Source organism: Sturnira hondurensis, unplaced genomic scaffold (genome assembly GCF_014824575.4).
Source record: "Sturnira hondurensis isolate 20B ecotype Veracruz unplaced genomic scaffold, ASM1482457v3 Scaffold0007406, whole genome shotgun sequence".
Classification (NCBI taxonomy): Eukaryota; Metazoa; Chordata; class Mammalia; order Chiroptera; family Phyllostomidae; genus Sturnira; species Sturnira hondurensis.
In genome coordinates, this window is record NW_028080037.1 from 3,254,272 (window position 1) to 3,281,025 (window position 26,754).

Consider the following 26,754-nt stretch of genomic DNA (forward strand, 5'->3'; position numbering starts at 1 on the left):
CGGGCGACTCCAAGCACTGTGTTGTCACCTGCAGAGACTAAGTGGGTCCCCAAGCCACGTCCCAGCCCCGGAGAAAGAAACAGCCCAGGCGCAGCTGCTCACTGGGGCACAGCAACAACAGTCAAAGTGCATTTTATTGCCACCCCAACGCTAATACAGGGAATGCTGAACTCCAAGGGCTGGACCCTTGTGGCCCAGTAGCTGGGCCTCCCACCCCGGCCCCCACCCCACCCCGCCCTGCCACTCCCCGAGGGGACAGTCAAGGAACACAAGTTCATTCACAGTTTCTCCGACTGGGCGGGGCAGCCCTCTTCCTGTGCAGCAGCACCAAGCTCCCTTGATCCGGAGGGCAGAGGGCGGAGGACGGAGGGCAGAGGGCAGAGGGCGGAGGTGGACGTGGGCGATGGGGAGCTGGGGGGGCAGCCAGTCGGAATGAAAAAACAGGAAGTGGGCGGTGGCCAGGTCTCCACAGGAGCAGACTCCAGGCGTGAGGGCAGCACCTGTGGCTGGCAGCGGCACCCAGCCCACCTCTCCCCCAGACACAGGCCACCCTCCTGAGCACCCCACCGCAGGTGCCCTAGAGTGAGGCCCAAGGATGAAGGGGGACCCCAGGCCGCCCCAGCACCCTGCTCTGCCCAAGGCCCTGTCTCCGTGGATCCTCGTCCCAGGGCCTATGTTCTTTCTGCTCACCTCTCACCTCAGACCCCAAGTCCAAAGGCAGGATGGCCCCACCCCCCACCCCCCACAGCCCTGCTTTTCCAAGTCCATGAAGCAGAGCTCCAACTGGGAAGAGTGCAAGTGCCCGCGTGTTTCCTGCGTGTGGCTCAGGCCTGCGGGGCCTGGCAGCGATCGGTGGGTCCTGCGGCAGGAAAATACTCGCACCCGAGAGCTGCCCCTTCCATCCCACTGGGCCCAGGTCTCACCAGCTCGGTAACGGCTGGGGGCCTCGGGGACACGAATGCAGGTCACGGGGCAGGCCAGGACACCTGGTACATGAACCGCTCCCCTCAAAGGCTCTTAGCCAAGTCAGGGCAGCCACGTGGGGACCAGGCCCACCCTCGAGTCCTGCTGGACCCCTCGGGAGCCTAGGAGTTCACGAGCTGAGCCGGGCTGACGCCATCCTTTTTGTTCAGCTGCAGGAGTCAAAGGGGAGGGGCTCACTGGGTATGGCCAAGGGCGAGTGACCCAGCCCAGGCCAGGCCCCGCACCACCCATCTCCTCAGCCCCCTGCATCTTCCCCTCAGGTCACATGGAGCCCCAGGTGTTGCTGGGGCAGCATTTCTCCTCTGGCTGGTCCATGTTTTCTGACCTGCCCAAGGCCCTGTGCCCCACATTCCTGGGAGCAGAGGCCGGTGGCAGCCCCAGGGCCCCTGCCTATCCTAGCAGGAATGCCTGGCGCCTGGTGGTCCTACCTGGTGGTCCTGCCTGGGGACCACATTGGGCTTCTGGGCCAAGGGTGGCTTCTTGGAGGTCCCGCTTTGAGGGGTGGCACTAGGCTGGCTGGGCTCCTCCTCACTGGGCGCCGCCACGCCCCCAGCGAGCACGTAGTGTTGCTTCCGAAGCTCCCCGAGCCGCACGCGCTCTGCCTCCAGCGTCTTCTCCAGCTCCAGGACCCGGACCTGCAGGCCACATGCCCCTCAGCAGACCCCTTGGCCTCTCCCAGGGAGCCCACCACCCTTGTGGGGCTCAGCCGTGAACCCGAGAGGCCAGGTGGCTGTGGGGCACGTGTGGGCACCTACCTGGGTCTCCATTTCCTGCTTCTTCAGCTTGATGAGGGACAGGCCGGAGAAGTCCATGGTATCTGTGGCCAGAGACGGGGGCTGAGTGTCTGCCCCCCCCACCTGCCTGGCTGCTCCCAGGCCCCCAGCTCTCACCTCTGTCTTCAATCTGTTCTTGGCCTGACTTGGTGGAGGCCACCACATTAGCGGCCATCACGTTGACCGTGCGGGAACACTCCTGCAGGCGGCTCAGGTGGGGGCTGTCCTTGTTGGCCTTCACCTGGGGGAGCACGGGGGCGGGTCAGGCGCAGGCCACATGCGGGGCATCTATCCCCCACAGTCAGGAGTCAGGGCCCTGAGCAGAAAGGCCGGGCCGGGCACAGCACCTCACCTTGGAGGCGGCCACCAGCTGGGCCGTGCTGGCCGCGATCTCGTGGGAGCAGACGATGAGCTCTTCGTACTTGCCCGTGTGAAGCACCACCTTGTCTGCTGACTCCCTGGGGGCAGAGCCGGGCAGGGCCTGGGTCTCCAACTCCATGGAAAACCGGGCCACCCCACACTCCCTCTCTAGATCCTGGGCACCACGCCCCCTGCTGCCCCCCACCTGGGGCGACATACACCAGCTGCGTGGCTCCCCAGCCCACGGCCTTGGAAGCGGAGATGAGACCTTCAGTCCATCGGGAGTTCTTGGCATAAAATTCCTGCTGTGTGGCTGCCCCCTAGTGGCAACAGAGGGAAGGGCAGGGCAGACCAGTCAAAGGCATCACAGGTGGCACTGGAAGCTCCCCTCTGGAAACCCTTCCATGGGACTCAAGGGCAGCCCCGAGGGTTTCAGGCATGCAGCTGTGGTTCCCAGGCACATACACGTGTACCCTTGGGCAGGGGGCTTCATGCCCAAAGGAAGCCTGCGGTGGGCTCAGGCCCAGGCTGGAGTGGTGTGGGATGAAGAGGGCATCTGGGTCATGGCCCCTTCGGGAGCCCATGCCTCGCCAGCCCAGCCATGGGACCCACCCGCCCGGAGGCCCAGCTCACCCGGCCACTCTCCACAATCTCCTTCTGCAGGCTGGTGGAGGTCGTCACCAGGAGCCGGATGGCCTGCCAAGACAAAGGCATGTGTCACTCTCGGGGCCGCCCTCTCTGTGACAGAGCCCGCCCCTACCGGGGTCCCAGCGGGCCGCTCACCTTCATGAGGTCTGTGCAGGAGTTGAGGATCCTGTGGGAGGGAGAAGGCGGGGAGAGAGGCAGGCGAACTGATGTGCAATGTGGCCCCAGGCCCCCTGGGGAGTGCGGGGGTTGGGGAGGAGGACAGGGAGCCGGCCAAGCCTCAGGCCTCTTCTACACACAAGCTGAGGGCTGCCTGACACTGGTGCTCAGCAGTGGAGGCCCTAGCTCGGGGCCGCCCTGGCCCCTCCCTGTGCTTCTGGAGAGCCCAGTAGTCGGGAGGGCAGACCTTCCCATCACCCCCCACCCCCCACTGTGGCTCTGGGGCAGCTCTGGGAACCTGCCCCGTCCAGGGCCTGGGGCCAGTAGGGGCTCACCTCTCGTTCACCTCCAATTTCACCCCGGAGCTGGCGTGACGGGCCTGGTTCATCATGTCCTGCACCAGGAACAGAGCCGTGAGCGGGCTGGGCAGAGGGCAGGGTGGGCACAGGGGGCCTCGGGTGCTACAGCAGCCCCCACAAGCAGCACACCCAGGCCCCAGGGCCCCACAGGAACTGCGCCCAGCACCTCACCTCGATCCTCCGCACTGCCTCCTCGATGGCCGCGGATGTGGCTGCCATCTCCTTGTCCACCACGGCCCCAAGCTCCTCCTGACGCACGTCCAAGCTCTTGGGCTTCAGCTCCTGGGGGAGGAGGGCACTCGAGGGTCAGATGGGGTATCTTTGACTCCCAGCTGTCCCACAGGGAGCCTGGGAGAGGCTGGGGCAGCAGGACTCTGGGGGTGGGTGCTCTGTCCAGCCCAGGGCCCCGCAGCTGTGGGCCCTGCGAGGGAGCCCCTGTCTGGCCCAGACTGGAGGAAGGTGCAGACAAGTCGGGGACCCGAGCCCCACCCCAGCCCTTCCGTCTCCTAAGAGCCCAGCCACACTCGGAGCCTCGGCTGCACGCTCACCTGGCCCAGCTGAAGGATGCCCTGCAGGGGGGCCCGCACCAGGCTGGGCTGGGCCTGCTGCACAGACTGCAGGTCCTGCAGCTGCCCCATGAGCTCCAGTGCCCGGGCCCCGCACTCCCTGCAGGCGTCCACCAGGCCTGCGGGGAGAGGACTGTGAGAAGCGCCGGCGCCGGAGGATCCTGGGAGAAGCCCCTGTCACAGCCCTGACACCAGGACCTGGCCCTCCCCTGGGCCATCATGAGGACCTGTATGACGCAAGCCTGGGCCCACTTACGATCAGCAGGGTCGGTGGGCGCCAGGTGGGAGGTGGCGCCACCGTTGACAATAGTGTCCGCAGCCAGGTGAGAGAACTGGGTCAGGGCGGCCACCAGGGCAGAGGCGTCTGGGGGGGAAGAGAGGAGTGAGACCTGCCGCCATGGGAGCCCTGGCCCGGCTCAGTGTTCCCTGTTGTGGGAAACCTCGCCCAGGGCAGGGGGTAGCCAGGGCCTATGGGACCAGCACCCAACTGCCCACGGCCTCTGCCTGCCCGTCCGTCTCCTGCACTCACCCGACCTGTGGGTCAGGTACTGGGCGTGGCCCATCTCCAAGGGGCTCACGGCATCCAGGGCCGCCTGGACCCTGCTTACCAGGTAGTCTGCAACAGAGAGGGGGGGTGAGGGGCAGAGCCTCTGGGGGGAGGGGTGGCACACCGCCCTGCCACTGTCAGCCGACCAGGAAAGCAGGTGGCGGAGTGCCAGGCTGGCGGCCCTACCGGGGGAGCAGGTGCAGCGCAGGTGCAGGGGGTCGTCCAGCTTGCCCACGGCGTCCTGCAGGATGCGCTGGGCCTCGGCGGCAGTGCGCCGCAGCACCGCAAACTGCTCGTCCAGAAGCCTCTGCTGCAGCCCCTGCTCCTGTGACTCCTGCGGGAACGGGAGTGACAGCTCAGAGACCCAGCCCCAGGGGCGGCCAGCTGAGGCCCTCGCTGGAGAGGCGACTGGTTGGAGGGCAGGCCCTGCCCCACCCCAGGGGGCTGGGGCCCCCCAGAGAGCAGGGCAGACAGCTCAGTTGTGGAAAGAGGAACAAGCCAGTTAAAAAAGTAGGCAAAGCATCTGGACAGACATTTCTCCCAAGACACACAAACGGCAACGAACACACACAGGACGCTCAACACCATCAGCCATCAGGAAACCCACGTGGAACCATGCACGGCGAGGCACCACCGGCATGGCCAGGCAGACAGACAGACAGACAGGAACAAGTGCTGGCGAGGGAAGCCGGAACCCACACACACTCCCGGCGGGACGGGAACGTGGTGCAGCCGCTCCAGCAGACACCAGCAGTCCCTCAAAGGCTCGACACAGAGCTACCGTGAGACCCAGCCGACCCCCGAGTCATGTGTCCAAGAGAAGCAGGACCACGCCCACATGAAGCCTTGTACACAGATGCTCACAGGGGCATCAGTCACGGTAACCAGAAAGTGGAAAGCACCGAGTGTCCATCAACTCAGGATGGATAAACACCGTGTGGTCCACCCACAGGGCAGAGCGTTATCAGGCCCTGAAGAGGCAGGAAGCTCTGAAGCGCAGGCGAACCCACACACGTGTGCTGAGTGAAAGAAGCCGGCCCTGCGGACAACCCGGTCCGTGAAATGCCCACGATGGGCAACTCAGCGGAGGAAGCAGATCAGGGCGGTGGCGGGGTGCGGATGAACAGCTTATCGGGGAGGGGGTTCTCTCTGGAGTGCTAAAACGTCCTGTAAGTGCCAGATGAACCCGGAACCCCCGGACTGGTCCACGCGCACGGGGTGGGCCGGGACCCTCGAGAACCAGCTGTCACCCAATGTGGGGGCCCCTCTACCTTGTTTGCCAGCCGCCCCTGCAGCTCGTCCCTCTCCTGGGAGTGACGCTGCTGCTCCCGGCTCAGTGCTGCCTCCTTCTCCCGCACCAGGTCCTGTGCCGCCTGCAGGTCGGCCTCCCGCTGCCGCACAGTACTGCTCAGCACCTCCTTCTCTGCACTCAGTGCGTCCAGCCGCGAGCTCAGCTCCGACCCGCTCTGTGGACACCGGGCGAGTGAGCAGGGGTTCTGGGGCCCCCATCTCCATTACCCTCCGAGACTGTGAGCTCCCTGAAGGCCAGGGCCCGTTTCCTGCATGTGTCCTGGGTGCTGGGTCGGAGCCCCGCACCAGGATCGCCGAGGGGGCTCTGACCCAACCCAGGGACATCGAGGTGCGTGCGGCGCAGTTCCAGAGACAGAGGGCCTGAACCTCCGACCCGCCCGCTCCCGGGGCTGCCAGCGCCGCACCTGCTCCGTGCGGCTCAGGGACTCCTGTGTGCGAGCCAGCTCCCCAGCCTTGGCCTCTAGCTCCCTCCTGAGCTGCTGCACCTGGTCACTCTGCTCCTCCAGCTGGGATGGTAAGAACAGTGTGTCACAGGGACAGCGGTGTGGGGGAGGCCAGAGCCACCTGTGCCCTTGGGGACGCACCTTCATCTCAGACTCCCGCTTCGCCTGCTCCATCTGGAATGCCAACTGCTCCTTCACCCGCGCCACCTCCTCCTGGCTCTGCTGCTTCTCCGTCAGCTGCCTGGCCGTATCTGCGTTCTGCACGGGCAAGGCCGGCTCACGCTCTGCCTCCGCTGGGGGCTCCCCCGTCCCGCCCGCTGCCCCCAGGGCTGGGCCCCACCTTCCTGAGCAGCTCGGCGTGTGTGGTGACCAACTTGCTGTGCTGCTCCTTCAGCTTGGCGTAGCGCGCCTCCGTGGCACTGGCCTTCTCTGCGGGCGAGAGGTGAGGCAGTGACCCCAGCTCAGCAGCGGTCCCTACTGGGGCCCAGGCCCTCCCGAGGCTCGGCCTCCCACCCACGCACTCTCGGCCTCCTCTCGCAGGCTCAGGTTCCGCTCGCCCGCCTGCTGGGCGGCCCGCAGCTGGGCCAGCTCGTGGTGGAGTTGCTCATTGTCCACCAGCGCCTTCTGCTTCTGCTTCCGCTGCTCCTCCAGCTCGGTCTCCAGCGCGTTCACCTGGCCCTTCAGCTGGGCAATGTACCGTTGGGCCTGTGGTGGTGGGAAGGGCGTGGATGTAAGTGTGGGGGCCGTGCGGGGCCTGCGTGCAGGCGGTGGGTACTGCAGCGCAGCCCCAGGCTCCACCTCCACCCGCATCCCCTCACCTCCAGCCTCATCTTCTCCAGCTCCGCACGGAGGGTCTCCACCTCCCTCTTCAAGGTCTCAATCTGGAGGTCCCTGGGCACAGGGGTCAGGCAGGCAGGGTTTTTGGAGGCCCACACAGGCCTGGCATTCAAGTTCAGTCAACCAGGAAAATCAGAAGACCCCCCCCCCCACAGAAGCTGGTGGTCTTGCCAGCAGACCCCTGGGATCTGGGTGTGGAGAGCTCCTGTCCCCCACCTGTGGCCCCACCCGCCTGCAGCCCCCCCCCCCCAAGGCCACTCCAGCCCTGCCTGCCCTTACCGGTCGTCCTTCACGGTGCCATTGGGGGGACCGAACGTCTGATCGAAGAGGTCAGCCACCACCTGCCACAGCAGAGCACAGTAACTCCCAGCCTCTAGGCCAGGGGAGGGAGGGAGCAGAGGAGGCGCAGTCACCCCCAAACCCCATGCAGGAGGAGGGGGCCACTCACTGCCGGCTCCCCAGCAGAGGGGCCCGTGCTGATCTCAATGAGGGTCTCCGGCTCCTCGTCCTCGGGGGCCTCCTCGGGGATCACCACCACCGGCTTGATGTGCTCCGCCAGCGCCGAGGCCCGGAGGAAGTTGGGGGGACCCTGCCAGGGCCACAGGCAGGAGCAGCTCAGCGTCTCCCCACAACCTGGGAGCCTCCCCCCGCCTTCCCTAGGCCCCTCGGGCCAGTACCTCGGGCAGCCGAGGGATCTGGATAAGGCGCTTGAAGTACAGCATGTCGGCCGCTCTGCGGAAGAAGTTCCTGAGGCTGTGGGAAGTGCAGGAGGTCAGGGAGCAGCTGGGCCTGCAGGCAGCCCAGCCCCCACGTCCGCGCCCGAGGCCCCGTCCCACTGGTACCTGTGAAACTGCTCGTGGAACCGGTCCCTGTGGCCTTGCAGGGTGTCTGCCGGGAGACCTGGGGGCACAGGCTCGATGAACTTTGTCTGTGCCCACTGCTCTGTGGCTGCCTAGGGTTCAGGTTCCCTCCCTCCCCTTCCCCCGCCCATTCCTCCACATTCTAGAAACCGTCACTGGTTAGGAGATTGCGCCACCCAGCCAGCCCCACTATGGAGGGGAGAGACGGAGGGTGGGAAGGGCAGTCCGAGACGAGGGCAAGCCCGCTGGGGCCTGGCTTTGGGGGATAGGGGTATTTCATAACGAGTATGTGATTTATGTCCATGGTAGCGAGCTCATCGCCGCTACTTTCAGTTGACCTCTCCACTTTCCGTTTCGGACACAGGACGCTGGTCAACAGAAGCCCCTCAGGGGCTTGGGCGGGACCCCAGGGCCCACCCTGGAGACTCACAGGAGTGTAGCTTGAACATGAGCTTGACAGTGTAGTGGTAGAGGTGGCTGCAGTCCTGGATGACCTGGATGAGGGGGGCCAGGCGGCACTGGCCCGAGGACATCTGGGACACGGCGATGGCAGTGTTGAGCTGCCGGAAAACTGTGTGACAGAGGCGGTGGGAGGAGGAGGAGCATGAGCACAGGGCTGGGAGACGCAGGCGGGGGCTGGCAGGTGAGGGCCCAGGCCCCAGCTGAGGTCTCGTGACATTGTCACAGAAGCCCTGGGAGGTGACAGCCTGGGTGGCCTGGCCTTACCACCCCCAGCCGGGCACTGGGACTCTGTCCGGGGTCCTGGACACCAGTGGGCTCCTTACTCCCAGGCGGGGTGCCCGCGTGCTATGACTGCCCCACACTGAGGCCAGGGCTCCCCAGCATGGGGGGTGGCAGGGCAAGGTCGGACGGAACCCAGCCCAGCCGGGCCAGGGTGGGCCTGAGACACGTAGCCACAGTCAGTACTTGGCTCCACAAACCCCAAGTGACCCCCCAAACCTCACGTGTGCCCAGATCAACGCCCCCTGACCCTGACAATCAAACCTTTCATGAGATCGCCCAAGTAGGAGGGGAAGGGACAAGCAAGAGTATCTCCCCCACCGGCCACTTCTCTGGGCAGGGAAGACAACGCACAGGCAGCAGGCCAGGGCAGGAGAGCTGCCAGGACGCCCACACAGGACACAGACGCCGGGGACACTGTCCCTGGGCTCAGGGTCCCCCATCGCCTTGCCTGGGTTGGGACTGCTGTAGACCTCCACAGGGACTTGAAAATGCCCGGGAGGGACGGGACGGGACGAGAGGAAAGGAGCCAAGTGCTGTCCTTTACCCATTTAAAACCTAACTATTGCCCTGGCTGGTGCGGCTCAGTGGACTGAGTGCAGGCTCAAACCAAAGAGTGGCGGGTTCGATTCCCAGTCAGGGCACACGCCTGGGTTGCGGGCCAGGTCCCCAGTAGGGGGCATGTGAAAGGCAACTACACATTGATATTTCTCCCCCTTTCTTTCTCTCTTTCCCTCTCTCTAAAAATGAATAAATAAAATCTTTATAAAAAACCTCTGTTAATTACATGTCAAATGCACCTTCCTTGGAAGAAATGAAAACACACGTGATGGTCTATTTTGGAGATTTTTTGAGACGTGGCCCTCTCTCCACTGAGGTGCCCAGGGCGTTCCCGTCCCGCTGTCACTGTACAAACTCAGTAGCCTCCCGGCAGGGGACACACCCTGCACCTTTCTCCAGAGAGACGCTGGCAGTGGCGGCACTAAGGCAGTGTGTCCCTCTGGGCTTCACTAAGACCTCACTGTCCTTGGCGTGGGGGCCCACCTGTGGGCTCTCTGCACCTTTCCTCGTAGGGACCCCTGCCCCACCCGCATCCCACCCCTGCCCAAGCCAAAGGAGTACAGGGGTGGGGGCCGCAGGACTCAGTCCCTGACTGGCACGTCTCTGCCAGGGCTCAGGCTGGCAGCCACGGCCCTGGACACCTGCCCGCTGCTGCCCGGCTGCGTCCCGGGCGGGGCCTCCCTCCCGGGCATGGAGGCTCAGCGCCAAGATGCCCACTAGACTGCCTGGCCTCAGAGTCCTGCCCCACCTCTTCCTGACTCCTGTTTTTCCCTTAAACAGGCATCTGTTTCCCGTCCTCCCCTGAAAACCATGAGTCAGTCACCCACACATTATTCTGAAGCTGTCACCCAAAACAACCACCTCTGTGGCCCCGGGAGGGGGAGCCCTGAGACTTCCTGTCAGCGGCTGCCAGCGCCCTGGGCCGGGAAGCCTGACATGTTTCTGAGCCCGTTACAGCTAAAAACAGGCAGGGTGGCCCCAAAGAGCTCTCCCAGGGCGGGACTGAGTCAGGACCCCAAAGACGCAGCTCCTGGTGGCTGGCCCCTGTCCCTTGCTCTTCCTACACTGAGACAGGAGGAGGGGTTCACTTGGTGGCACCAGGGGCCAGGCATCCCCCCTGCATGCTGGGACACCTGTGCGCCGGCCCCCACAGCGCGGGGCAGGCGAGTTTGGGAATGGTGAGCAAGTCTGCTCCCAGAGGCGCAGGCTCACCCGACTCGGAGAGCTTCAGCTCGCAGTCCATGTAATCAAACATCTCCACGGTGAGCTGGAAGCTGAGGAGGTCAGGGAGAGAGAGCTGAGTGGGGGTGGGAGTCCTGCCCCTGTGCGGAGCCCCACTCGTCAACAGGCCTCTGCACAGGACAGCAGCCCTTCAGGCAAAAATGCCTGATTCTGAACAAACCCCACCCCTTCCACTTTAGCCTCATCTCCTAGGGACATGACCTTTAGCCCCCACCCCCCCACCCCCGAGCCTCTGACAGACACACCAGAGGCTGGGTGCAGAAGACCGTAGGAACGAACAGGAACCCTGAGGGAGACGGAGGAGGCGGGGCCAGGCCGGCCCACTTGCCCGTGGGACTCACATGTCGTTGATGTCGGTCCCGGCTGCCTTCTCCAGCACCTCGTCTGGCACCTCAAGGCCCGCAGGAAACTGGGGGTGCTGTGAGGAGGAAACCCCCATTCAACAGCAGCCCATGGGGGCTTGGGCACGGACCTCCTCTAATTCTGAAGGGAGGGCAAGAGGCTGCGGAAGCCTCCCTCTGTCCTGGGAGCTGCCCGAGGCGTGACCAGACCCGAGGATGGAGGACAGGAAGTCCAGCCGGGGCAGAGCGGCTGCCTGGAGCCAAGGGCAAGGCCAGGTCCGCCTGCAGTGTCCCCGGGAAGTGCCTCAAGGTGCGCTGACCTTCGTGAAGTGCTGGGACCCCTCGTTTCCCCTGGGACAGTGGTCCCAGACCTTTCTGGCATCAGTTTCCTGGGAGACAATTTTTCCTTGGACCGAGGCAGGGGGGATGGTTTTGGGGTGATTCAAGTGCATTACATTTATTGTGCACTTTATTTCTATTATTACATTGAAACATAAAACGGAGTGCCCTGGCTGGTATAGCTCAGTGGATTGAGCGCGGGCCTGCAAACCACACGATCACAGTTCAATTCCCAGTCAGGGCATATGCCTGGGTTGCAGGCTAGTTCCCAGCAGGGGACTCATGAGAGGCAACCATACATTGATATTTCTCTCCTTCTCTCCTTCCCTTCCCCTCTAAAGATAAATACATAAAATCTAAAAAAAGAAAAAGAAAAAAAAAGAAACATAAAATGGAGTAAGTACACGACTCACACGTGCCAGGGTCGGCATGCGGGCTTCCCGGAACTGTGACCGAGACAAGTGCGCAGCGCGGGGGGGGGGGGGGGGGGGGGGGGGGGGGGGGGGGGGGTGGGGGTGTGTGTGTGTGTGTGTGTGTGGACGGAGCGGCAAAGAAAACAATGGGCGGGCAGGGCACGGGCTGAAATAAGCGTCAGATTCTGACTGATGGCCTGCCACCAGATGTGGCTGAACTGTCACTTGCCACACGGACAGGGGTTTGGTAGGAATCTGCAAGCAGCTGATCTATCACGGCCTCTGCGCAGCCCGACCCCCTGCTCATGACGGTCTGAGCCTACAGCGGCTCCCCGAGCCGGCACCCCACCTCAGCTCCACCACAGCTCCTCAGACCTCAGGCTTTCACAGCCCAGACCCTTGGCCTTCACCGCGCACAGCAGGGTTCACGCTTCTCTGAGAATCCAGTGTCCCTGCTGATCTCACGGGAGGTGGGGCTCAGGCGGGGATGCAAGTGCTGGGATGCGGCTGTGCTCGGTTCCTAATCTGTGAACTCCTAGTCTGTGGCCCAGGGGTTGGGGACCCCTGCCTGAGGGTCAAGGTCAGGACAGAAGAGAACGTGCCCTCCTCTAAGTCCCAGGTCGCCCTGGAGGGACGAGCCCAGGGTCCCTCCAGCCCCACGCCCTGCTGAGGAGGCTACCTTGAGGTGGAAGGAGATCTTGGTCAGCAAGAGTTTGGTGTACACATTCACCAGCTGTCCATAGCGATCGTGCAAATGCCCCTGCGGAGAAAGCAGCGAGGTCAGGGTCCACTGGCCTGGGGACATGTCCGGGAATCCCACTGGGCAGGCCAGAGGCTGAAGTGACAAGCTGAGAGTCATCCCTTCGCCCACCCGACGTGGCTCAACGTGGCTCGACCCGCCAGAGGCGGCTGACTCCTCCTGAGCGCTTCCGCTGGGCCCCTGGGCCTCAACCCCCTCCCTCACCTTTTGTTGCCACCTCACTCTGGGTCAGTCTTGCCAGAGAAACTCTCGGGACAAGGGAGCTCCTTGTCCGGGGCATCGGCCAGTTCTGAGCTGGCCGCTTCATTGAAATGCTGGCGGCAGCCAGGGGGGGCGGGGGCATGTTCCGACGGGCATGAGTCCCCTCCTCCCAGCTGCTGCCTCCATCACCTCCCATCCCCCTGTCCCCAGGGGCCAAGCTGGCTGGGCCTGCGTCTGCAAATGGTGGCCCGGCTGCCATTCTCCCTACTTAGGGGGCATCAGTAAATCACAGCAGCCCGGGGCTGGCACCAGCCTGGTGGAGCCCCAGCCATCCCTCCACCTGGGCCACCCCAGACCCCAACCAACTGGCAAGGACCTAGACTGCACTCTCCCAGGCTCTCGGCCTCAACCGTGGACGAGCATCTTCTGGGGAGCTTCTGGAAAACACAGACTCCGACCCCCAGATTCTAAAGCCGCAGTCTCGGTGGCCCGGGAGGCTGAGCCGCCCACATGGCTCTCACCGCCACTGTGACACGCCCAGACACAGGTGGCCGTGTCCCGGGCTCACAGGACCAAGGGGCCGACGCCGGCTCCTGGAGCTGGGCGCCCGGCCCTGCGTTTGGAACCTCCTGTCCCAGATGGTCTAAAGCCAGGCTGCAGCTCCATGGGCGGGGACGGGGGGGGGGCTCACTGCCCCACTGCTGCCCCCAAAAGCATCGTTTTCACTTCCACTGCGAGAGCAGGAAGGGGAGACGCCCGTCATGGGGGCTGCCGTCGCTCAGCCCCAGTGCTGGGGGCTCAGACCCCAGGCAGGGCCACAGCAGGACTGGGGAAGGTGCTGCCTGCAAGGCCCCGAGGCCGCCGAGCCCGCCCCACACCTACCCACAGCTCTCCAATCTCCCGGATGTTGCTCCGGTACCGCTGGCAGTCCTGAAGAACCTGCGGCACACACAGGGGGCGAGGAGGGGTGAGGAGCCCTGAACTGGCAGGGGGGGCACGACACACTGACCCCCACGCTGGCTGGCACACGGGGGCCGAGGGCAGGAGGGGGGGTGGGGGCGGCGGGCCAAGTGGGACGAGTCTTTATTTCACAGGGACCCCGTCTCAGGCTTCGAGCCTAATCAGGCGGCAGCAGACAGAGGGCCCTGGCCTGCCGGCCTCCTGCCGCCCTGAGAGCAAGTGGCTGGAACAGGAGAGCCCCAGGGGACCCGTGGACAGCGGCTACTCACATTGGGGTGCCCGTCTCGAAGGACCTTGTGGAGGACATGGCAGAACTTCCAGCTGAGGATGGAGCTGCTGGGAAGCGGCAGGCCAATGGCGTAGGACCAGAAGGTGAAGGCCCCCTTTTCGTGGTGAGTGCCGAGAATGATGCCTCCCAGCGTCAAGGCCAAGTGCAAGAAACAGACCCACGTGGAAAGCCAGCCCCTCACCCCACAGCCTGCCCCCTCCACACCTGCCGCAGGTCACCAAGAGCTATGGTTCTCAGCCAAGGGCAAGAAAAAGGGCAAGGTCATAGCCCTCAAATTTAACTGGAGCCAACGGTCTAAGACAGCAGATGCTGTTCCCAAGATGGGACTCAGAGTCTGACCTCTGAGAGCAGGGGGAGGCGGAGGGCTGGCCGGGCCAGGGCCACAGGGGGACATACCATATGGGGCCTCCCATCTGGGCGAGGGTGGACTTCAGAAAGCCCCAGTGGCCACCTGCAGCACCACCCTGCTCCCCTAAACTACTCCCATTGTATCCTGGTCAGAGACCAGGCAGGGCAACCCCACAGCCTCCCTGCACCCTCCCGGCCTCCCCCAGGGACCCAGGGGAAGGATACGCCGGGCATGCTTCTCCTTCACGGGGGCCTCCTGGGTATTGATGGCTTTGCTGATACTGATGGCCTAGAGGGAACCGAGGGGCAGAGCTCAGAAACCACCCGGGGAAGGGAACAGGGGATGGCTGCCAGTGAAAGCTGAGCATAGAGACGGACAACGGGACACTTTCTCAACTTAGGCAAACCGAACCTCTGAAGGCTTGATGTGCACAGCTCAAACGACAGCCAACACCTGACACCCGAAGCCACCGGAGCTTTCAGGGGTCTGGGGGATAAGGACGCATGTTGGCTGCGGCCACAGGAGCCCATCTCTCCTGAGAAACCCGCCTGTGTTCCGAGCTCCCAGGAAGCAAGCCCATTGGACCACAGGGCAATGGGCGCAGCCAGGGCCCCACACCTGTCCTGTCGGGCCACTGGGAGAAGCTGAGCCCTCACAACACCTCATGAACAGACGCGTGCCATCCCGACCTTACCGGGGCAGGACCCAAAGAAATGACGCAAGCTGACGAGGCCCACACAGCCACAACACGGAAAACCAGGGTGTACCCAGCTCCTGCTCCCTCCCACACAGGCGGCCTCTCTGACTCAGCTCCCACCCTGCCGAGTCAGATGGTGACCATGGCCCTAGCGGGGGCGGCAGGAAAGGGACCATGCTCACACCTGCTGCCGCCACTCGACTGAGCAAGAGACTGAGCAAGCAGCAGTCTCATCCTTCCTGGCCTCGTCCTCTGGTGTCACCCCCTTTAGCTCAATGCCTCCTCTTCCAAGAAGGCTTCCTGGATGGGGCTGCTCCCCCACCAGCGGCTCAGGGCACCTGTCAGTCACCCCTGCCCACTTCACACAGGAACCACCATGGGCCCTGGGTGACCTGCGATGTTTTATTTCTCCACCTGGTGGCAGGTCTTACCAGCCTCTGCCTACCAACACAGAGCTGGGCTGGGGACACCTGTGTTTGTGGACTGAGAAGAACTGCCTGAGAGTGGTGGGGAGGGGCCCTGACCGACGCAGACACCCCTCTGGGCAGCCAGTCCACCCAGGTCTCCGCGGTGCCTCATCCAGGGCCACTGCCTGCTTGCTCTGCAGCCTGAGCTGGGCCCCGAGCCCTGGGTCACCGCCTTGTCAACAGGAAGCCCAGGAACTTGGGCAGGAGCGAGAGGAGAGGGCAGAGGGAGCCCAAGGGACAGTGCTGGCGCTTTCTGTTCAAGGAAGCAGCCCCTGCCCCCCCTGCTGGCATCTGAATAGTAGGAACTGCCCCTGCCTGGCGTGGAGGTGCCTCGAACAGCTTGGGCACACTGTGAACAGACTTGGAGCCTGCGCGGAGGTTTCCTCTGGAGAAAAGCAGCCCGTGGGGGTGAAGGCGCCTTCAGATCAGAGGCGGAGACCTAGGAGCTGATGTCACGGGGGGCTGGGCAGGGGCAGCTTCTGGACCCACCTCGGTGGTGAAGCAGGCTGACCTTCCAGACACAGTGCCCACTGTGGCTCTGCTCACAGGCCTGCAGCCCCTCACACCAGGCCCCTTGAGGCCAGTCCGCAGCATCAAGGCTGGGTCGGGGCAGCAGCTCCTGCCTGGCAGAGTCAGGGTCCTGGCAGGAGCACGGCAGGCTCTGGCTTCTCTGGCCATCAAGGCCTCAGCAGCCTCATGAGGGAGGCAGCCCCACCCCGCGGCACCCATCTTTGGACGGCAAGCCCCACAGCAAGCCCCAGGCATGGGCAACACGCCTCCTAGCAACAACCCCTGGAAGTGGTCATGAGCCCACTTCCCTGGTGGGGAAACCCAGGCACGGAGCTTAGGTCAGGTTTCTTGAGCATTACAACCAATGAGGGCAGAGGCAGGTCTGGCTGACTCCACACCCTGTGTCCTCAGCGAGGCCCCTGGGCACCTCCTGCCTGTGCGGGTGGGCAGAGTTGGGGGCGGTTTGGGGCAGTTCCCAGGTGGGGGTGGGGCTGTGCCTCCCGGGCAGCAAGCCGCTGCCAGCTCAGAAGCCAGGAGTGTCTGGTCTCTGGGAGTGTGTAACCCCATCCTCCAGCTGCCCTGACACCTGAGCTGGCTCTTCTGACAATTGCCACCTGGTCCAGAGATTCCAGGCAAGTGCGGCCGAAAGCCATGCCTGCAGAGCTGAGCGGAGGAGGCCAGCCGGGGCAGGGAGGTGAGGGGGGGGTTGCTGAGGACCACAGGCATCAATAGTGCTGGGCACAAGCGCCTGCTCCTCACCAGGTCCCCAGCAGCCCCCTGGAGGGCTGGGCCCCCTGCAGGCCTCCGCTTCCTCCTCCAGGCCAGCAGCTAGCGAGCCCTGCCTACAGGCCCGGGGTGGGGGTGGGGGAGCAGGGAGGAGCGGGGCCTGCCCTGGGCCCAAGGTTAAGGGGAGGCACCCCCCCACCTCCCAGTCTTCCCTGAGGGCTTCATGCCACCTCTCACTGCTGGACCCCGCCCCCCAGGGGCCTAGGCTCACCTTGTCACCCCCCGGACGCCACCCCGCCCGAACCTCCCAAATGATGCTGCTCCGCGGGCTCGGCACTTGCTGACAACAGTGGTTCCCTTGTCCAGGCCCCGCCCTGATGTCGGCACCACTGGGGCGTGGTTCTGCCTGGCGGGTCACTGCCCCCCCCGCGCCCCCCGCCCCTCACGGTGCCTGGCACACAGAAGGTTTTCAAAGGCACAGTGCCACCCTCACGCCTCCCCCGCCCTCCAGGCACAGGGCCCCGCCCAGCGGGAACACGGCCCGTTGTGCAGGGCAGCTGCGCACTCAGGAGGCTCACAAGGGGGCTCAGAGCACATGCAGAGGGAGTCTGTGGCCCATCACAGGGCCTGGGTTTCCCTGTGGAAGCAGGCACCAAGCCCCATCCCAGGAGGGACATGAAGCCCCGGGACGCCAGTCTCTGCAGGGGCCGCAGGGTTGGGCCGCGCATCGGGCTGTCCTTCCGCTGGTCCGACCCAGCCCAGCCCCTGGGCCCACAGCCTCGTCCAAGCAGCTCCACACCAGCTTCCAGGGAACGGAAAGATAAGGGGGAGCCCGGACCACCCTGTGGGTTCTCTCGAGCTCCATACGAAAAGCACGGCCTTCCTGAGGTGCCCGGGGCAGCCACCGGCCAGCGCCACCTCAGCAGCCCCGACAACGGCCGGTTTAACCCCTCCCAGCTGCTGCCAACCAACTGCCGTGGGCAGAGCTATCTTCCGGGAAGACTCCGGCTGCGCAGGGTGGGCCGACTAGGGCCCATGTGAGGAGGGGGCCCCAGGGCTGGAGGGAGGGGTCCTGGGTGTGGGGAGGGGCAGGCGGCCACCACCCAGGGGACCTGCCAGCCTCTCTGGATCCCAGGGAGGAAGACAGCAGCTTCCACCCCACCTCTGAGTGGTGGGGAAAGAGGGCAGGGCCTAGCCGCCCCCCCACACACACACAACTCCTCGCCCTAAACACAGGCAGGATGGCAGTAGGCCAGGGGGCTTTGGGGAGGGAGCCAGAGCGTCCGCAAAGACAGCGAGGGTGGCTTCTGTAACAGTTTCCTGGGCATTCAGACCCCACAGCTCCTGTGCTGGGAAAATCAGCTGGGGCGTGCCCTGCAGAGGCCGCCGGAGAGGCCGGCCCCTAGCAGCCTGCAAAGGCGAGCTCCAGCCTCAGCCTTGAAATCCTAGTAACAAAGTGACTTCAATGGCCCTCAGCCACGTGCCAGGTGCCCCGCTGGATGAGGACAGATGAAGAAACCGAGGCTTAAGGAAGTCATTCGCTTGCCCAAGGTCGTGACAGTGAACTGCTGGCCAGGTGCTCCTGCCCGGCCTGGCGCTGTTCTCAGCGCTTCACACATATTGATGGGCCCTCACACAACCCTCCCCCGCCAGTCTGACCAGGGAACGGCACCCCAGGCCACCTGCCTCTAGCCACTGTCCTCTCAGCCCCCACCCCATCCCCGGCTGCCTCTCTGGCGGTAGGGGAGGGGCAGGCACCCTTCTTTGCCTCCCCCCACCTCCCTCACCCATGGCAGGAGGCTCCCTGAGGACCCGGCCTGGCTCCAGTGGATGCAGAGTCTGGGTGGGGACTTGTTCAAACCGGGGCGGTGCCCGGAGGCTCCCCGTTCCTGCGGCCGGGGCGTGGACCCTGAGCCCTGGGCTTCACCTCACCTCCCGCCACCTCCCTCCTGGTGGCTGCCGCCCTGAGGCCTGGGCAGGGACACCCCGCAAGGCCTCTTACAAGGCCCCCATTGAGCCACACCTGCCCCTGCTTCCAGGAACAATCTCGCCCTTGTTGGTCTAATAAAAAACCAACCCCATGCCGGCGGAGGCCCCAGGAATTGAGCCCGAGAAGAGGACCCAGGACCAGGCCGGGCAGACCCACAGTGGCATCTGTCCGCAGATGGCCACACACAGGGACACACACCAGGGGCACCTCAGCAAGTGCTGCCTCCGGAGATGGGAGACCTGATGAGGCAGCCGCAGCCACGGCCGTGGCTCCCCGGAGGCGGGCCCTGATGTGGGCTCCAAGTGCGGAGCCTACGAGAAGCTCCGGCCCAGGGCGGCTCACAGCAGCCCAGTCTTCACCAGCTGTGGGGCTTCATGACGGGCATGGGAGCCAGGACCTTAAGGAACAGCCACACAGTCAGGGGGCCAGCAGGGAGGGGACAGTCCTGATCAGGGACCTCAAACATCTCACGGCTTCCCAGCCCGCGGCGCACGGGCACTGCTCTGGGAACCCACAGTCCTGGGCAGGGCGGCCGAGCCGCGTGACGGGGGGCTGCAGCCCTGGCTGTTCTTGGGGAAACCTGGCATCCTCTAGCTGTGGGGTGCTGTTCACAGCCGGAAGCTCGGGCACAGGGAGACCCTGGCCCCGGGGACCACGTGTCTGGGGACAAATTCAGGTCTCCGCACCCAGCTCCACCACTGCCACCGCAGCTCCCCAGCCCCCAGGCCCATCCCACCCACCCGATCTGTGGGGAGCCCTCACTTTAGCCCCCACTGTGTCCCAGCCACCCCTGCCTTCCTTCTGCCGCTCCAGCGCGGCTGGCAGGTGCCCCCGCAGGCCCGGCTGCTCCGTCGCCCCCCCAGGGAGGGCTTGGTCCGCCCACCCCCACGCGCAGGGGACCCTCCTGGGTGGACACACATGGCCTGGGGCGCCATCGCTCTGCACCCCGCTGCACCTCCAGTCCCCTGTCCCTGGCTGCTGAACGAGAGAAAGGGGACACGTGAATGAACAAAGCTCTTTCAAATACAAGTGCTGGGGAAGTTCAAGGCAGTGAGTGTCTCCCTCCAGCTACTGACTGACCAGGAGAGTTCCATGTGAAGGCAACAGTAAAACGACTTCCACTTTAAAAGTGAGCCCTGAGACGACTCAGACTTAAGCCCCCTTGTGCTGTTTATCATGACACACTCAGAGGGGACAAAACCGTCCTTCAAAGAGCCGGGCCGGGCACTGGCAGAGAGGTGGGTTACTCCGCCTCAGCCCTTCCAGGGCCGGGTGAAGGACAGAGAGGTCTCATTCAGATGCCTTTGCCACCTCAAAGGCCATTGATGAAAGCAAACACAGGATTTCTGTAGCCGAGGAGGCGGCTCGGAAGTGGTCACATGCAAAGCAGCTGGGCGCGCCGGGTCTGAGGTCGGCAGCTCAGCGATCTCTGCAGCCAGGGAGGTGGTGGAGCGATGCGGGTCCCAAGGTGTGAATTGCCCTTTCTCTCTGGTCACACCCCAGCCCCCAATCAGCCCCAGCCTCTCCCTGGGGAAACCAAGGGCCAAGGGGCAGGGGGTCACCTGCCCTCCAGGAGGAGGGGCATGAACCAGGAAGGAAGGACCCTCCCACTCCTAGGAGGGCCCCGCCCACTGCCACCTCTTCCCGGCCCAGCTCTGCAGGTGACACAGGAGGAGGAGAGCGTCCTGAGTCCCACCTCTGGAATGGACAGGGAGCCTGCCTGGGCGGTTCTAGTCCCTAGGCCCTGGTGACATCATTCCACAGACCCGTCTGTCCCACGAGCCAGGGGCCTGAGTCACTCCCTGGTGGGTGGAGCTTCTGCAGTTTGAGGACCATGTTGGGTTCAGCAGGAGAGGAGACCATCCCACCCCACCTACACTTTTCTCCGCAGACTCAGCCCTTCCCTGCAGTGGGAACCACGGCCTTTCAGGCCACACCAAGAGGCGGCCTGAAGGGAGACGCGAATCCAGGCCGACCAGGCCTACCAGGCCTACTGAGTGTGTCCCCTGGGCCATGTGCTCCTGAGTGCTGAGACACAAGAGGAGGCCACGCCCCCTGCTGAGGATCTCATGGGGGGGGGGGGCGTTCATGGGGTGGGACTGAGGAGGCCCAGAAGGGAAGCCATGCAATCTTGCCCAACCTCCCCCATGCCCACTTCCAGGGTTTGGCTGCAGTGTTGCGGACAGACAGACATTTGAGCAGTGTCGTGAGACCAGGGATCCTGGCAGGCCCCCCAGCCAGCGGCCTCATGGACAAGGTGATACCTGAGTTCTGCCTGAGATCAAGAGCATGAGGGGGAGGGCCTGGCCGGCAGGCATCTCAGGTTAGCCGGCTGGGTTTCCCTGTCACCCAGCCAAGCAGCCCTAGACGCGGCTCCCGAGTTTCCACTCCGAGCTGCTGCACCAGGTGCCCAGCGGGTTTCATTCACAAACGACCCGTCCTGTCTGCCCAGGAGGACTCGTTCCCAGAAGCAGGCGCACCGTCCTAGGGAAGGGGACCCTGAGCACTGCCAGGCTGCAGACCGACTCCCGCTTGAGCCAAAGCAGCGTGCAGGGACGGGAGCCCAGAGGGGCATCATTTCTACTTCTTTTGGTCCCACGTCCCTTCGGGACACTATGGGACAGCTGAGGTGGACGGAAGTCCTGCCAGTCCTCTTGGCCGGACGTGGGTGCCAGCGTCGCGCCCACTTTGCAGACCAGAGGGCCAGGACAGAACCGGGCTCTTAGCTGTTCTGCCACAGCACCCACCTGTCTCCCGCCTCCTTCACCAAAACACAGACTCTTAGGGCGACAAGAATGATCTTCCTCTTCCCACAGAACAAGCAACAGACACACAGTGAACAGCCCTCATGAACGTGTCACCAGACAAATGAGCATCAGAGACGGGAGGTGGCGGGGAAGGACCGGCAGCCCCACCCCACCCGCACCAAGAGGTCACCTGACCACCAGGGGCTGAGAGGGGTTTCTGGCAGCCCCAGCATCAGGAAGTCAGCTGCCTGCTTGGGCATCACCGAGGGGACAGAACCAGGTGGCAGGGCACAGCTCACTGCCCATGACCCTCCCCAGCTGGAGGACCCGGGGGTGGGGGAGGGGGGTCAGTGCGGTGGGAATGGCTCACATCCGGCTTTGGGGGCAGTGCCCCAGGGTGGCTGTGGGCGGGTTCTCTGCCTCCTTTGTGGAAAGGGGCCTTGGCTTGCCTCTGCTCAGCGAGTCTGTGGCAGGTGGCAGGCGCCACACCTGAGCATGGGGACATGGCGGGGAGCAGACAGGCCTGCCCCTCCTACGTGACAGCGGTGGGGCAGCTGTCCACCACGTGGCTTAGATTTCTTCTTGCACTCGGGGACTTTTTGGGTAAACAGGTAAAGGAGGCCCGGAAAGGGGTCAGCAAGGCAGAGCGCTGCGGCCCCACAGCGTTGGCAAAGGACAGTGGAGACACGGGCGGGCACGCGTCCAGTTCCTGTCCACTCGAGGAGACCCCTGGAGGGAGAGGTCAGAGAGGAGGGTGCGGCGTCTGGAGAGGGTGCTATGAGTCTGGGGACAGCTTGCAAACTAGAAGCCTCAAGTGAGGGACCAAAGCCTCGTCTGCATCCTGAGCTCTACCTTCAATATGGGATTCTACAAAATTCCTGGCGGGAAACCGTGAAAACCAAACCAAACCAAACTACTCGGGAGGCTCCAGTCAGACCCAACCGCTCCAACTCGCAGGCACGCAGGCCCCGGCAGTCTTCAAAGCCTCCTCTGCCCGTGGTCCTCACACCATGCTGTGCCGTCCGCACCAGCCCCTGCGGCTGCCAAGCACCAGAGCGTGCGCCCAGTGCCCTGAGTGCCAGACACATCCAGACCCTGGGACCTAGGAGGGGAAAGAAGGTAAGCTATCCCATTCATCACTTTTAGAGTGATTGTAGGTCGAAAGGGTTACATCTGGAATCACCAGGCTAAGGGAAAGACACGGTTCGAAGGAATGTGTTGCTGTTTATTTCTTACTGTGGCCACTGACCGTGGGTGGGCGGCCCGCGGCACTGACCCTGCTCCCAATGGACAGTGCTGCTCCAGCACGAGCCGAGGCTGGGGAGTCCTCAGAGTCACTAAGTGTTCGTCTTCACGAGATTACAGTTCCTCGGTGGCTGCTGTGGGGATGTGTCACTGGCCAGGGGTGTGGGACCGATGCCCTGGCTTCCACAAGCTCCCCTCTTTCCCCCTCCTTCCCCACCCCAAGCCCCAGGGCCGCTCACCTCTCTGCACTGGGCCTGGCACCCTCAGGTGTGGCCCTTCTCTTGAACTGCCCTGGGCGGGAGCTTTGGGGCTCTATTTCCATGTGCTGCAGGGGAAACTGAGGCTCAGAGAAGCAAAGGGCCCCAGTGCTAAGGAAAAAGCAAGACCAGAACCTGGCGTCTGCAAGACTCCTGTCTGCTGAGTCCCCATGCACGACAGGCCTCAAAGGAGAATCTCCTTGCTGGTGGAAGGCCTGAAATCATTTTGAAACTCGAAAGCTTTTTTGGGGACAGGGAAAGAAGGGGGAAAGCCGGCTAGCTGCCAATCTGCACAGCACTGCCCGCCTGTTTTACACTGTGTGTGTGTGTGTGTGTGTGTGTGTGTGTGTGTTAATAACCTATCACGGCTACAATGAGTCGCCACAAACTCAGGGCCTTGAAACAAGGCAGGCCATCTCACAGCTCTGGTGGTCAGAAGTCCAAGGCGGGTCTCACGAAGCGAATGTCAAGGTGAGGACCGGGCTGCCTTTCTTTCTAGAGTTTCTGCAGGAGAATCCATTCCCTGCCTTTTCGGGCTCTAGACGCGGAGTTCCTCTGCTGGGCACCGCCCCCCCCACCTTCCCAGCCTGGCGCCGAGTCTCTCTGCCAGCCTCTCCTGCCTCCCTCTGCCACATTTCAAGGTCCCAGCACGGCCCTGGGCCCACCTGGCCATCCCAGGCTCTGAGCCCCATCTCAAGGTCAGCTGAGGAGCATTTTCTTAGCAAGGACTGTGACACCTTTGGAGGTTCCAGCAATCGGGGCACACACATCCTTGAGGGGGGCTGACAGTCAGCTGAACACCTGTATCTCCTGGTATCTTAGAACAGCCCTAGGAGGTGGATGGAATTATCTCCAATTTGACAGACAAGGACACAGAATCAGGAGTTAAGCTCCTGGCCCCGGGACACGGACTAGCCCCCAGGTCTACCCGCCTACGGGAGCCTTCCATGCGACCACACCGTCTTTTCAATGGTACAGGCAGTCTGCCGGTCCCGGGGCAGGCACGCTGCATTCCGCACCACTCCAGCTTCAGCGCGCTACAGCCATAACAAAAAGCCGACGCTGTTTGCTCACAACCCCTTTGAAAAGGGTTTTATCACCAGAGGGGTTAAAGTTGAGGGAAGAACGGACCAGCTTTTCACACATTCCCCCGAGGATCACACCCACTCACACCACACAACCAACGCCAGCGCCGGGTGCCCTCCCTGGACACGGGCTGTTCAGCAGGGTGTGTGGCCCGTCAGGACAGCTAGCATGTAAGCACTTCTCCTCTTCCTGACCCAGGAGCCCACGAGCAGAGGCGGGGCTGGCGGAGTGCAAGGGTGTAAACTCCAAGGAGGCCAGAGTGGTCCTTGGCAGCACTGGGCGCTGTGGTCACCGCGAAGACACAGGCAGCATGTTCCACTGGGAAGGAGCATCCGTGGATGACATGTGCTATTTTGTGTCCACAGGAGACATGTAACTGGCAACCTCAGCTCTCGGGGTCCTTTCTGCTTCTGGGGCCTGGCTGGCGGCACGATAGATATTTCTGGGAAAGATCTGATTAAATATTAACCATGAACAATACCTTATTCCTACAGCCCTCAGGAAGTCACTCTGAAGACAAGTAGAGCCAGACACTGAACCCAAACTGTCTTTCCAGAAGAAAAAAAAAGCCCTGGAATGAGCAATGGGTAAATACTATTTTCATCCATTAGAAAGTTACTTATTATAAGTAACACTCTGTGCCCCTGAGGAAAAAACCAACAAGCAAAAACAAAGAAAACACCTTGTTTACAGAACCAACCACCAGAATGCGTATGGACCTATATCAGATTCCTTCTCTTCGACAGTAAAGGTTGCCCTTGATTTATAATAACTCACAAGTTCAATCAATGAACTTAGCCTTTCCAACCCCACCTTCTCTTTGCAGCGAGCAGACCTCTTTATACCTCCTCAAGAGCAAGAAAAAAGAAAACAGGGAATGAATAAAGCTTCTGACAACATCCTGATTCTCTCTGCCAATTAAATTTGTCCCCATCCTTCCGCAAGCTCCTGACACAATCGATGATGTGTTCATGACTTTAAATGCCACATTTGTTTTTATGATGGGCTCTCTGGGTTAAAAAAACACCGTTGGCCAGAGGACGATGATCACAAGGGTTTTAATCTGTGGCTAGATGAACACTAGCTAGCCCTAGACTTTGCACAAGGCCTGGGAGCCCCAAGGGGCTTCGTCACCCTCTTCACGGTTAATCACGAATACTAACACTGTAGATCCCCAAGTTTTTCTTCTTGCGAAACGACAGCTCAAAGAGCTGCCTTGTTTTGAAAGCAACCACAGAAGTCACTGCTCTCAGCAATGACAGGTGGAAAGGAGCCTGCTCATGGCGACCACAGATGTCACCATCCAGCTTCCGACAGGGTGGGAGGGGTCCTTCTGGCTTCCTTTATTTCAAAAGTAAGTTTTTTTTTGCTTTGGCTGGTGTAGCTCAGTGGATTGAATGCTGGCCTGAGAATCAAAGAGTCGCTGGTTCGATTCCCAGTCTAAGGCACATGCCTAGGTTGTGGGCCAGGTCCCCGGTAGGGGACACACAAGAAGCAACCACACATTGATGTTTCTCTTCCTCCCTTCCCCTCTGTCTAAAAATAAATAAATAAAATCTTTTTTTAAACTTCAAAAGTAAGGCTTTTTATGGCTATTTTAGCCTTGGCTGACTTTTTAAATTTTCATTTATTGATTTCAGAGAGAGAGACAATTGATTTGTTGTTCCTCTTACTTTTGCATTCACTGACTGCTTCTGCTATGTGCCCTGACCTGGGATGGAACCCGCAAGCCTGGCTTATGGGGGATGATGCTCTAACCAAGCTACCTACCTGGCCAGGGCTTTGGGTGACTTTTTTGGGAAATAACCAAGTATGCTCCACCATCCCCGAGGACTAAGAACACCAAGTGTTTGCAAAGTGAAAAAGAACAGGGAAGTACAGCGTCGTGTGCTCCTGCAGGAACACATGTCCAAATATACACCCGCGCCATTGTTTCATGATTAAAATAACCTTCCCAGGATGGAGATGCAGGCGCGTGGGAAGTGCAGGAAGGGGGCCGAGGAAGTTTCCGTCTGTCAGACGCCGGTATTTAATAAGGGGGTGTGAACCTATTTCTGTGTGAGCCAGCGCTCGGGCAAACAAGTCTGGCTGCATACGTGAAACTTTTCGCCCAGCAGGTAATAAGATATTGCGCGGCCCTGGAAAACAGCTCAGGAGAAAAGGAAACAGGGAGTTTCCTTCAAGGAAATGCATTGCTTCCCTGAGGTGGGGGCATTTTTTATAAGGCGTGGAAGGAGGGGGCAGGAGCTGGTCCGCAGGAGCTGGGGAGGAGGCACGGCCGGGGCAGAGAAATCAAGTGGAGCCGCGCCGGGGCGCACCTGGGCCCCGCGCTCACCTTGACCCCATCTGGCCCACCGCCGCATCTCGGCTTCCCGCCACCTTGGCCCCGGGCCACCTCCGTCCCCAACCGCACCTCGGCCCCGACGCCGGCGCCGGCGCGCGCTTCCGGTTCACCTGCTCGCGGAGTCGCTCTGGCGGCCGAGGCCAGGGAGCGGCCCCAGCGCTCCGGATGCGGTCGCAGGCTAGGCCTTAAGGGACAGGAATGGGGGGACAGGGGAGAGTGTGCCTCCCACCCATCCGCCCGCCGCGGCCCCCCTGCTCGCCTGGGTCTTGTCGAACTGCTCGCGCTCGGCCTCCAGGCTGTGGCCCGGCCTGCGGCTCAGCACCCGCGCCGGCACGTTCTTGATACTGTTCATCCTGCCGCCGCCCGCGTTCCCCGGCCGGCACCGCGCGAATGAGCGCGCCTCCGCGAGCCGCCCGAGCCTAGGCACCTCGAGGCCGCCGTGCCCCGCCCCGCCCCGCCCAGTCCGGCCTCCCGCCCCCGGCCGGGGCTCCGGCTCCCGACCCTGGTCCCGCCCCCGCGTTCGTCCAGCTCCTCCCCGCCCAGCTCGCCCGCCCGCAGCCCCGGCTCCTGGCCCCGCCCCCACGCTCGCTCCGCCCCGCCCGCCAACAGCTGCGACTCCTGGCCCGCGCTGGCCCCGCCTTGCGC

The 26,754-nt window shown here is 62.9% G+C and overlaps 1 protein-coding gene across 3 annotated transcripts; it reads right to left on the reverse strand.

Annotated features, from left to right (window-relative positions):
- Window positions 1-417: 417 nt before the first annotated feature.
- HIP1R (huntingtin interacting protein 1 related) lies at window positions 418-26,540 on the reverse strand. Of its 3 annotated transcripts, none has more exons than XM_037051965.1 (32): window positions 26,369-26,540; window positions 14,265-14,328; window positions 13,672-13,814; window positions 13,325-13,381; window positions 12,161-12,241; window positions 10,730-10,806; window positions 10,359-10,420; window positions 8,275-8,415; window positions 7,827-7,884; window positions 7,662-7,737; window positions 7,433-7,573; window positions 7,264-7,325; window positions 6,966-7,038; window positions 6,669-6,852; window positions 6,488-6,576; window positions 6,295-6,405; window positions 6,109-6,210; window positions 5,665-5,859; window positions 4,580-4,727; window positions 4,376-4,462; window positions 4,103-4,210; window positions 3,829-3,965; window positions 3,452-3,562; window positions 3,257-3,315; window positions 2,901-2,931; window positions 2,751-2,813; window positions 2,337-2,437; window positions 2,110-2,215; window positions 1,875-1,998; window positions 1,740-1,801; window positions 1,413-1,619; window positions 418-1,133 (listed from the first exon to the last, which is right to left on the reverse strand). In XM_037051965.1, exons 1-32 carry the CDS (start codon window positions 26,459-26,461, stop codon window positions 1,086-1,088), a joined length of 3,201 nt encoding a protein of 1,066 aa, XP_036907860.1. In that variant the 5' UTR covers window positions 26,462-26,540; the 3' UTR covers window positions 418-1,085. The 3 variants fall into 3 exon arrangements, with proteins under 3 accessions (XP_036907860.1, XP_036907859.1, XP_036907861.1); XM_037051964.1 differs by having other exon boundaries at window positions 6,289-6,405; window positions 26,369-26,539; XM_037051966.1 differs by lacking the exons at window positions 418-1,133; window positions 1,413-1,619; window positions 1,740-1,801 and having other exon boundaries at window positions 1,907-1,998; window positions 2,323-2,437; window positions 6,289-6,405.
- Between the last annotated feature and the right edge of the window lie 214 nt (window positions 26,541-26,754).